The sequence below is a fragment of the Corvus cornix genome, chromosome 2 (assembly GCF_000738735.6).
Source record: "Corvus cornix cornix isolate S_Up_H32 chromosome 2, ASM73873v5, whole genome shotgun sequence".
Lineage (NCBI taxonomy): Eukaryota > Metazoa > Chordata > Aves > Passeriformes > Corvidae > Corvus > Corvus cornix.
This window is the reverse complement of record NC_046333.1, coordinates 87,427,947-87,440,312: the sequence shown is the minus strand read 5'-3', so window position 1 is coordinate 87,440,312 and position 12,366 is coordinate 87,427,947. Positions and strand designations below refer to the sequence as shown.

Genomic DNA, 12,366 nt, shown 5'->3' with positions numbered 1-12,366 from the left:
TCTATTCTTCGTTTTCTTTAATGTAGAAAGCCTATTTGTTTTATGACTTCTTTGTTTTTTGGTTGATATGCTGACTGTCTTGGTTTTGCTAAATGTAGTTATTAATGGTGTCATTTTTCTGGTAAAAAAAAAAAATCCCAACACTGTATCTTTCAGCTTCTGTGGCAGGTTCCTGGAGAATTCCTGTATTTCTGGTTATAGTTGTTCTGATGACAGTAGGCATGTTGCATGAACAGCAGAATGGAAAGGAGTCTTCTGGTAAGGAAAAGTCACTGTTTCTTTTATTGTTAGAGGCAAAAATTCACTGAAGTCACATGAAATAATCTGGACTGTATCCCTGTAAATTCAGCAGCATATGGATTGGCAGAGTTTACTATAGGATGTTTAGTGTGTTTCAAAGTGGTTTACTCATGCTGAAGTGAATCTTGGATTCTTTACAGAAAATGATTGCAATGGACTGATGTTTCTTTTCCTTGTCAAAGTAGCGACTCATTATGGAGCCAAATTCCTTGAGTTTATAGATTTCAATATGTAGTTCTAGGCATGACGGTAGCCCAGGGCATTTGAAATCAGGGGCCAATTTTGAAAGAAACGAGCAATACAGGTTTAGTAGCTCCTATAATACTGAGTATGAGAGAAACGGAGACAACTCCATCCAGCAAGTTTCCTATATCCAGTCATTTGTTTTTAAAATAGTTTCTTAAAAATATGTTTTGAGTTTAGATTTTGAGAAGAATAGGTTTTTCCTGTTGCAAGCCAGTTTTGAAAAAAGCAAAGGCATCGTGTTTCTGATGAAGGAAACTTTTTTCCTGTCTTGCAGTTTTAGTTGGTTAGTAAAGTTGATTAACTGGTATAAAAATTTGTTTAATAATCAGACTGCCAGCAGCTGTGAATGTCTTGGTTGGTAGCAGTTCATTACCAAGAAAAGCACTGAGCAAATAACTGGTTTTGAGTTTTGGCTGCAGGTGTATTGGAATACTAAAATTAATAGCACTCATTCCTGTTTGATCACATTGACTACATATAATACATACTAAAAACTAACAGTGTCTAGCCATATAATTTCTGCTGCTTGACAGCTCCAGTGGGTATCTAACCAAATAAAACATTTTAAGACTCACGCTTTTTGTTACTTACATGCACGTATATATTTTACAGGGGCAGAGCTTCCTGGTCAGATGATTTCCATTGCTGCTTCAACAATTGCCATGGCAATTTCAATGACAGAAGATGAGTCCAATAATGAACACTCCTCCCAACCCTCAGGTGACTGAATACTCTGTAAGAAACATTTGAATTTGCTTTAAAGGCATGAAACTGGAGGGAATTCAGAAAAAAATTTCAAAATAGTCCATAACCTCTTCATTCTGTCCAAAAGAGTGTCCAAATTGTGGATCAGGTTTATCTGTTTTAAAAAACTGTCAGGAAGATGCTAGTATAAAAGCTATCTAGCAAAGGATAGGTTATGTGGCTGGCTGTACTTTTTGAAGGCCTGACTAGAAGGATTTATTATGGTTTTGGGTTGTTTGTTTAGAATGAAGGTGTGATTTTTTTTTTTCCCTCTTATTTTCCTAGCCTTTTGATTTGTTGGCAGTTACATGTTATATAACTGGATTTCTGGACCAGATACAGACGGACTGGAGGAATTTTTGTGTGCATTGCAGTGAGAGAAAAACCCCACTTTAACTATGGCATGCTCAAAGTTCTTCCTATAGTGGGTTTACTTGACTTTGTAGCTTGAGTCCCATGATGCTTTCATTTGGAATAACACAACTGGCTTAAAAGAGTTGAAAGAAAGTGTTTTGCTGTGCATCACTGATTTTGAACCTTACCGTAACTTCTTTGGGTAGGTCTTTGATGAAACATGATACTGGAAAGTTACACTGTTACTGAGATCTCTGGAAACTGAAAAGTTTCATCCATTTCCTGCAGGTAGACCAAAAAGATCATTCGACTTGACAGAATGTGAACTTCCCAAACTTAATTTTTGAATCTAAAAAAGGCAGCTTTGGACAACTTGCTCTTATCTTTTTTTTTTCCTACATTTTACATGACTAACATCAATATAAACATAGAAGCCTATGGAACTATGTCCTGAAATTGGAGATCAGAGCATCATGGTGACAGTTCTCTTGTATTTCTGTGTCTAATCTTTAATTTTTTTAATTAGATTTTTTTTTTGAGCTGAATTTTGAAATCTGGAAAAGCAACAGATGCCCACAAATGGGCTATATAAGTGGTTGTGTTATTTTGTTGTTGTTTTTTTTTTAACTTACCAGTTCTTATTTTTCCACTTCTTTAAGACAGTTTCCCTTCTGTTTTCAAGAAGAGAAAACTACAGCAGTTTTTCAAAGGTGTCTTTTATGGTTTTTTTTACTTACTTTCTTGAAACAGTAAACCAGATGAGATTTTTTTTTTTCTTGTGAATTCTGTTGTTGTTTTCCTTCACAGCAGAAAAAGAACAAACATGGAGTTTTCTTTTAACTCCTAACACAGTTAAAATAATTTTCCAACAATCTGGCAAAAATTAGTGTTCTGTTCTGCGATATATTAAGCATAATTTTGGCCATCTTTGGTTTGGATCTTTTGTGAATGGTGATGAAACATTCCTGTACAGCAAAAGGTTTTACCTACAGGCTTAAGGACCTACAACTTTTTTGGTTTTCCTTATACTGTATTAAATCCACTACAGAACAATTAGTATTTAATTTGTTTATTAAAAGACCATCAAGGGATATAAGCTTTGTTAATTTTCTGGGTTTTTTTGTGAACACTCATGTTTTTCCATATTTTATTGTTCACTACTGGTATTCAGTACTGGGGACGAGGAGTTTAATGATACCAGTTCAGGTGGTCTGAGTGGTCCTTCCTGGTGTTCCAAGAGTTTCCAGTGTATACAGCAAAGAAAAAGCCTGCAATTTCTGAAGCAGATACCACTGCAGTACTTTGTAGGCAAGATTCAGTTGTCTTGTTGGCTTTGGATATGATAGGTACTGAAATCCTTAAATGTAGTCATGACTCTTAGGCTCGCTTTTGGCCTCACTTCTTTGTTTTCTTAGAAAAAAGCGTAAGAAATATTTTTCTCTTGGAATTACAGAAAGATGTGGTTCTTCATGAAGGAGTACCTTCATACCTTCAAGGGGTACCTTGTTCTGAAGACTTCTTCATTAATAGTAATAAAATCACTGTTTTCCTAACTGATGCCCTGCACAGAGGTACAGACACCTGCCTTTCTGTGTATGTTACTGTTTCATTTTCTTCTCCTTGGGGAGGAGGATAATTCAAAATTCTGTGACAGCAAGAAATGGAGGTGACAGAGAACGTATTGTGTAAGGAAAAGAACAGGTCTTAATTAGACTGGCTGGAAAATTTGCTTTTTTTGTTGTTGTTCAGAGAAGTAGCATACATTCTGATTTTGGTAGAATTCTTTACTGAGTATTGTGCTAGCTGTTTAGACTGTCATACTTCCATTAGCTGGAAGGTAGAAAGGTGTTTTTTAGGTTTCATCTCTCAAAATATGAAGCACACTAAATGGGATTTTATAGAACCTGAAGTTACTCAAAATCACTGTACTGACAGTTCTTTTTTTCCTATTTGTGTTGACAAGGCACTCATGCCTTGGTTTGCAGAGCATATCTTGCCAGCAGAAGGTGAATTCTTTCATTTGCAATTTTGGTAGTTTTCTGGGTGGATCAGCTTTGTGAACTGGCTTATGAGAGTTATCTGAATGGCAGTTCTGATGCAGGCCTGTGTTTGTCATGAGAAGAATACTGGGTCACTGGTAGTGACAATTTAGCTTTGCTAAAGTGCTGCAGAACAGCATTCTGAAAAAACTTTCTTGGCTTGGGATCCCCTAGGAGTTTTTCCTTTTTTTCCCCTTTTTTCCCTCCTCTTTTCCTTTTTTTTCCCTTTTTTTTTTTATTTTTTTTCCCCTTTTTTTACCCCCTCAGCTCTCTCCCATGTGATTTACATTCTGTGTACAGTCTGCTTACCGGGAAACTGTAAGAAATAAGGCTCTTTAATTGTTACTGCTCTTAACATTACTGTTGCTGTTATTTAATTAAATCTTCCTTCATTGCAAAAATACATCAATCAAACTTTTCATTACGAAAAGAAGGAATGTTCCTTTTTATTTCACAAAGGCAACTCTACTAAGGAGTTTTTGGGCAAAAAATGTTGAATAACTTTAATCTTAGGTATAGACTTCATCTTATTACTCTGTTTTGGCTTTTAGTGCTTCTTTCTGTTTGATAAATATTTGAATTTCTGCTTGTTGTATTGTTACTTCTTATGTTGATTATATTAGTTTTGGAGCAAAACAGTAAGAAGTGTTGAATATACTGAAGGGGAAAATTCTTTATTACAGGTATACTGCTTTCAGATTTTGTGTTCCTTTAGTGCTTCCATTTGTTTCTGTTAGTACTCTTCTACTTTATTAAATATAGACTGAGAAGTACAGGGGAATCATAGACCCTTTTCTATATGCCAAAAAGTCTTTTTAGGAAAATTTATGTTTACAGGTAACTTCTGCTTTCCCCTTATGAAAAATTGAGTCTTTTTCTCCAAAATGTAGTTTGTATAGTTGGGCTGACTGTCATCCCATTGAGATACACACTGATTTGCCAAGAACCTTCCCACCTGAAGCTTCTGCTGTGCTTAGCTGCTTGCAGAATTCCTTCTTTCAGGTTGTGTGTTGTAATTCCTTCACGAATATTCTGAAGTTCCACCAAATACATAACCAGCAATCAGCTGGTGTTTCTGTCATTATTCCAATGTCAATCCCAGTTGGGTGAATCAGTCAATTTGCATTGTTGTCTTAGTGTGGTGGGGGATGTGTTCATAAGCTGTACCAAGTAGTTCCACTTACCTGGAGAACACCAGTGCAGATTTCTGCAACAAAAGAGGAGTGTTCATCTGCTGTGAGGATGCAGTTTGTCACTTACTGCTGCTGTATGACAAATGAGCCTTGCCTTTCTGAACATTTTAGCTGTCATGCTTTAGGCTAGAAATGGCTTCAGTGACACACTGCAGCTAAAAACACGTGTGGAACATGAGTTGTTTGACTGCTGTGCATGTAGTATTTTGTAGTACAGTTTTTCTTCATGGGAGAAACTGTGTCTGTGATACAAGTCCAGTGAAAGAGTTGTGCTCATTATTTACCAACTGTGGTATGTACCAGCATAATAAATTGCCTTTTATTCTTCAGCACAGAGTAACTTTTCAAGTTTCCCTGTGTGTGCATTCCTCCCCTATGGCTGCAGACTTTTCTCAAGTAGGGGTGTGTGGGAAATGAGTGCATTTCGACATCAGCACGGAGCCTCAGTGAAAGTTAATACTGGTGTTTTCAGGGAGAGATTTTACATAGAGTGGCTGAAGATAGATTTTGTGTCATCCAGCAGCTGAAAGATTAAATAGATAAATGAATTGCCATTGTCTGCATTCAAGAATTTTAATTTGAACATAATATTTGTGCATGAAACGACTATTGATTATGTGTAGGGTCTTTAACATGTCAGTTTACATTTTGTAATTTAATTTCTCGTTTGCTAACTTAAGAGTGATAGACTGACAAAATTTGTTATCCACTAACTTGTGCTTGATGTTAATAGTGTTTGTTACACAGAGTAAGGAATTTAGGATGACAGTGTGAGTGCTATGTTTGTGTTGTGAGTGTTCAGGAAAAGTAGCAGTAAGACAGTTGTAAGATACAAGCTTTCTCTTTTATGTATACTCTATATTTTTTGTTGTTTAAATGAGCTTTGAGCAAATCTAAGATTCCTTTTTGAGTACTTGAATGCAAGTCAAAGATTTATTTTAAGACTTCAGATTTCTTTTAGAAGTTAATTATATTTTGTGTTTTTCATGGTTTTATGGTTCTTTGATAAAATATATTTGGCTTGTAATTTACCTGCAGTGACTGGAGCCCTCTTAGAGGCTGTAGCAACTTTTCTTCTCTCCTCCTCTCAGCATTGCTTGGCGTGGTGTTGCAGGATGTGGGAGAGTTTACACAGCCCTGTTCTAGCTTTTCAAAATGCAGACCAATGCCTAGGCAGTTTCAGTCTTTTAGAGAAATTACAGAAAAAACCCCAACACCAAAACAACAGAAACACAGCCTTCTGCTGCTGTCCCTCCCTTCACCCCCACCTTCCAAAAAAGAAAAAGATAATTTGGGAACAGGGAACAGATTCTGTTTTGTGGTGAATGTTAAGGTGATAATTTCTGTTTCTTTGTTTGCATGTGTTTGTTTTAGGAGCAACAGAAGGTGATCAGCCTCCACCTCCACGTGCTTCATTATCTTCCACTTCCTCCTCTTCATCATCTTCTGGGAACAGACAAAGACCTGAGATTGGATCTTTTCTTAGAAAAAAGAAAACTAGTGATATTTACTTTGTTACTCTTGTGTGGGCCATTGTCATTGTTCAGATCTGGCTAAATTTTTGGATTGTGCAGCTGTTACCAGTGCCTTTTGCAGGTAATAATCCAACTGCTAGAAATGTTTGGCATCATGTTCAATAAAACAGGAGGAAAGGCTTGTAGGCTTGTATGAGTTTTAAATAAAAACTTTTTCAAGACTTGTTAAGACAAGATGAACTGTAGCTTCAAAAAGGAAGATTGATGTGTACTGTCTGTCACCATGTAGTGGACAACTCTTTAATTACTTTGTCTATTGACTATTGTAGTTACCTGAAATAATGTTGTGCCATACCTTACATAGTAAGAATACTTCTGGGTTAGAGCAGTTAGTTTTATTTCCTCTTGATGTCAATTCCTTCATATTTTTGCACCAATAAATGAAGAATATTGTAGCAGTTTTTCAATAGTGAAGTAGAGCTCATGTTAACTTTTAATTTCTGTAAAAAAGGGGTTGCTAGGCTCTGTGGACAAGTCACAAGATAAATTTGGTTCCAATTTTAGCTCTGAGGTTAATTAGCTTTATTGTTTCACATCTGCATACATCTGTTCTCCTATATATTGAGGAAGAATTGGAGTAGTTATGATAGCTGTTGAAAGACATTATTTTAAGACTGTATGCCTCTTTTCCCTGGACTCTTTTGGGGGAGTGAAAAGGGAAGATGGGAACTCCAGGAGTATGTCTGAGCTCCTATGAACTGGGAGGCATTTCTTCCCATCCCCTTACTGTAAACAAAATGAGTTTTTCTAGTTTGCTTGGATTTTCTCTAAACTTCAGTTAAAATGCTAGTTTTTAGCATTTTTAAATGCATTTAGCACTTAAATGTAGCTATTTTTTTTTTTACTAAGTGTGGTGGGTTGGCCCCAGCTAGTGGTCAAGTACGCACAAAGGCAGTCACTCTTCCAGTCTTTTAATGTGGGCTTATCCATGAGCTGCATTCCCTTTAGGGAGGTGCAGGCTCAGGATTCTCCTTATCCCTAGGCCACGGTCCCTTCAAGAGGTGTTCCTGCTCCAGCATGGATCCTCTGTAGGCCATGGTCCCTCTGAGTGGTGTGTCTGCTCTGCTGTGGAGCACTTCTGCTTCCCTGGCCTTTTCATTGCCTCTGTTCATCCCTCTGTTCCTTCTTCTCTCTAGTCACTTGTTCTGTGTTCCTTCCACTTCTCCCTGCCAAGTGCTTTCTGCCCTTTCTTAGATACATTTTCACTGCAGTACCACACCCGTGCCTGATGGGTTCAGCTTTGCCCAGTGATGGATCTGTTGCAGAGCCGCCTGGAACTGTGTCTGGCACAAGTCAACTCCTGGTCCCGTCCTGTGGAGGCCACCCCAGAGGCCTCCCTGCTACCAAAACCCTGAGATCTGCACACAGTACACAAAGCTACTGTAAACCATCTCGTTGTCCTTCTGGAAATTGTAGCTTGGGGTCATACTTACTGATTTGAAGGGCTGTGAGCTCCGAGGCACGGAGAAAGGAACAGCTGCACCTTTGGCTGTGGCACTGCAGCAGCAGCTAAAGGGTAATGTGATGGCAAGACGTATAAATAGCTGAATGCAGGGTAAGAGAAGAGAGGGGTTTGACCTTTGTTTCATTTTAGTGTAGTTACTACAGAAGAAAGAAACTTCCCAGTTTTGGTGTCTGGGCATCATGGGAAATGGCAATCCCAAGTGAAAAATGAATTAGAAAATAAATTTTAGACATATTAGAAGCAGAGTTTATGTGGCTAGTTCATTGAAAGGTCAAGGAGTAACTTAACCACTGTTCAGAAGCACCTACGTGGGAGGAAGAAGGGAAGCAGCAGTTCTGCAGTTAGACAGCAGTGAATGGTTTTAAGCTTGAGCCACACAAATCTAGATTAAAGTGCGTATCTATAAATGAAACAGCTGAATACTGCTCCTGACAGTCATTAGGTCTAAAATAACTACCCAAACAATAAACTCATGACAAAAGAGAAATTACTTTTGGAAGTATTTGTGACTTGTTGCCTTAGCAGTGACACTGGGCCATTAAGTGCTTTTTCATGGCATATAACTGAATCATCACAAAAATATTACAAATAGGCAGTATAATGATGAACAGAGCCAAATTTAGATTACATCAAACATCAGAAGGTGAGAGATGATAATCTGCATGGCTAAAAGAGAGGTAATACTAAAGTACAAGGAAAATAGGAAGGGTAGTAAAGCAAGTTTCCTTACAACTGTGCAAGTTTAAGGAGACTAATAACTTGAGGCACTTCTGAGACCTTAAAGAGGATGCTTCTAGTATGTAAAAAAAATGCAAAAAACTCCCTAAAACCTTCAATAGAAAGGTGTTAATTTCACCAGAATTCCTTCTATTGGTAAAGAGGACTCATAGAAAGCAGCATTTAGATTATGAGAAACATCTTGGTATCATTAACATTTTTCCTTGAATGCATTTGTGCTTCAATTGGAATGAAATGGTCTTTTAAAATTGCTTAGTGTAGAGAGTGGAAAAATGATACCATAATTAAACCATAAAATGAAAAGGTGAAAGAGCTGCTGTGAATTGAAAAGCTAAGCAATGAACCGCGTTGTGGAACACTTGGCAGCATTTTGTTACAGTGATGTGAGCCTGGAAATCCTGGTATTGTCTGTTTTTAAGGTCTTTCATTTTCTTCCTTGCTTGTTCTGTTGTACCCCTTTTTTTTTTTAAATTGTCTTCAGGTAATTCTCTGCTTCCTGGAGATGTTTGGAACTTGTTATTATGCAGCCTTTTTCTTGTTTTGCTCACTGCTTTCTACAATCCTGTAGCTTCTTCTCTCTTGTCTCTTTTTAACCTAATATAATTACGGACGTTTGATTGACTGTAGCACCTCCTGACACCACCTGTGCAATGAGCGTACACTCATTTATTGTAAAATATATTGTTGAAACAAATAATAGTGGAAGGTTAGAATGCCATTTGAGGTATTGTATTTGTAAATGCAAGCTTGCCTGGCTTTGCTGAGCAGCAGTTTGTGTAGTGACTGTGAGCTACATTTCATCATACAAAACTTCAGCCTTTAACTTCAGTGCTGGCACTTGCACTGTATTTTCTCCTTTTTTGTATGTTTGCCACTCATTTTATTGGAGAAATTATTGGATTATTCTGTTTCTTCAAGAGAATAAATCCTGTATTTGCCACGTGGTGGTGCCAGAGGGTAAGTGAACTAAATGTCAGGAAATTGTTGCACTGGCTCTCCAAAACAAGAACAAGAGCATAAACTGTTAATGTGTGTGGCTTGCAGAGAATAGGCTCTTGTGGAACTTGGATAGATGCCCTGTAGGCAGTAAAAGTTAACCTTTTTGGCTATGTATGTCATTTTACACATCTCCAAGTAGAAACATGGTGTGAATTTTTGATGATGAAGTAGTGTACTGCCAACTGTTGTGGAGCTCATGTATGCCAGTAAGTTATCAGTCTGGTTTGGAGAACAGTCGCAATAAGAAAAAAAGATATATTAGAAGTAAAGTTACTTGTAGTGGTAACTACAAGTTGCTGAGATAAAATGCTAATCTCAAATAGCTTTTTTAATGTTTAAAAGCAAAATCTATCAGTAGTATTTCAATAGAAGATTTAAATGGGTGCTTCGTTACTGTGAAGTTCCACAGGATGTACTTTCAGTTCTGAAAGGAAAGATACACTTAACAGCTTAGAAGGCCTAAAACTTAAGAATTTAGGCTGAAAATTTTATGTGTAATGTGCTGTTAAGTTCTGATTGTGGTACTTTATGTGGAGTCATTTGGCATGGTGTATGTGTGAATATGTAAGAAATCAACTGTACTGGAATCATGGAGCGGCACCTTCTTATCCCAGGCCTTGCTCAAGTCTGTTAGCTGCATTATTGAGTAGTGTGCAGACACTTTGCTTCTGCTGTCATCTAAGTTCCATGTGGATAAGCACAGCTGCAAAGCTAGAGAGGAGATTAGTACTAAAATCACTGGAAAGTTCCAGAGGTGGTTTCTAATGGGAAATAAAACTCAAGAGTCTTTTCCTTTCTTTTTCATTGCTCTTCCTGAATAGAATAGATAAGTAGTCTTGTGGTGCTCCTCTGAAATCTCTGATACTTAATTTCCTTCTTGTGGTTACAGTTTGGGCACTTAAGAAATTAGTGATTCATTTTGGAGTTTTGAACTTCATGGCAAACCACTGCAAAAGTTGGTGGCAACTTGTTGAAAATTTTGTGAAGGAACGTCAGGAAGCTCTTGCACCACGGCCCATCAGAGGACTCGGAAGTGTTATGCTAAAGCTTGACAGTAAGGTATTTCTATTTACTTCCTTAAGCAACTTGAAAGTTTGTTTTATTCTCTGTTCACCGTATTCTGAGATGCTTTAATTCTAAGATAAATGTCTGTCACTAATGAATATGTCTTTCATGTAAAACTCTTATCTGTTTTATGGTGTATTTTAAATTATGTCTCTTCTATCACTATTCACACTTAAGTACACATTTAAATTTAAATGTTCAATGGTTGCATGCAAACCTTGACAGAAGTCACTTTTAAAGTGCTGAATCAGCTGTATAAGATTCCTTATCTGAGTAAGGCAAACTTCTCATGCTTTAGTCACCTTACCTGGTTACAAAGATTTTGAATTTAAACCTAATGAGCTTTAGTCTGAAGGATAAGATGTTCCTACTTCTTATGAGAAAATTTAATTAAAAAGCAGACCATTGTGTTCTGTAAGTACAGCCCGAGTTAGTTCAGACACATTTGTCTATACTGTGTGGAAGCAAAGTTGTTGCACACAATAGTATGGTGGTACAGAAATGAGTCTTCCCTCTCTAAGTGAAGAAATATGTGGGATAAAGTATTTGGGAAATGCCATAGAATAAAGCTTCTGTGTTACCCTCCCTTCTCCCCCCACGTGAAATATGCCTACATTTGCATTGCAAAATGCAGAGTTGGAAAGCTCCATAAGATTTATACAGTTTCTTTCATTAAGAATGGTAAGTTTTCACGTAAATGGATGGATTATTTTGTTTGCAATAGCTATGGCAGTGTATAAGAATGTGCTTTCTGTAACTGTGTTGTTGACGTATTCTCTGCTCTGGAAAAAGCCATTATCTTAGGGCTTCTGTAACTGATGAACTGAACCCTGTAAGTACATTTGTCAGAGCATCTGTACCTTGGCAGATTGGTTTTGCAGTTAATAGCTCTGAATTCCTACAGGAGAGGGAGGAGCTTAAGCCTGGATCTAATGGGTGAATGGAAGACAAAAGGTCAACAAAGGCATGAAATGCCTCTAGGAAAAAAGTAGTGATTTCACAGGGTTCATTGAGGAAGAATATGAAAAAGGAAAAGCCTTTCAAAATACAGCTATGAACACAATAAAGTGGTTTTCCAAAGGTAGTGGAAATTACATGTTGGGATAAAAGCTTACGTTATACAAAGCTTTTCATAAAAACGTTTTTTTCTGTAAGTAAGAAGACTCTCTGGATGCAATATTGAATGTATTTTTATTTCATGAGTTGTCAAGTTTGGTATCCTTGTATTGCATAACTATATGATACAATATCCTTCCTAATTCCAGCAAGTCTTTTCTCCTTAAAGAAGGTAGGGCTTTAATGTGCAGCAGAACCTCTCGCTCTTCAGCTTAAATGTACTTAAGGTCAGTTTATCTACATGTTGTTTTATGTCTAACAGATAGAACAGTGTTGGCACAGCTCATTTCTCCATCTCCCTTCGCCCCTCCATTTTTTAGATGACAGCTGTAATTCCTCCTGAGTCTGCGCTGTGTATTAAAGTAATTTGAGCTCTCCCAGCCATTACAAGAAAGGCGCTTGATAATCTGCATGATTCTGTTGTCCTCATTTGTGCCTATTTTAATTCTGTTTCAGCTGGCATTTAGCATGGGTGGCTGGGATTATATGTAGTCTTCCAACGCTTATCACACTAATACTTCCGTATCTTTTAAGTTCTACTGGCTATGCTTATTCTGTGTATGGTAGGATGA

The 12,366-nt window shown here is 37.3% G+C and overlaps 1 protein-coding gene across 4 annotated transcripts in view; it reads left to right on the top strand.

Moving 5' to 3' along the window:
* The window catches only part of TMEM245 (transmembrane protein 245), a 79,142-nt gene that overhangs the window by 11,137 nt on the left and 55,639 nt on the right, over positions 1 to 12,366 (top strand). For all 4 annotated transcript variants that reach the window (XM_039570161.1, XM_039570156.1, XM_039570150.1 and 1 more), the window contains exons 3-6: positions 157 to 258; positions 1,159 to 1,266; positions 6,251 to 6,472; positions 10,503 to 10,672. In XM_039570161.1, coding sequence (XP_039426095.1) covers positions 157 to 258; positions 1,159 to 1,266; positions 6,251 to 6,472; positions 10,503 to 10,672 — 602 coding nt within the window. The remainder of the gene's footprint in view (positions 1 to 156; positions 259 to 1,158; positions 1,267 to 6,250; positions 6,473 to 10,502; positions 10,673 to 12,366) is intronic.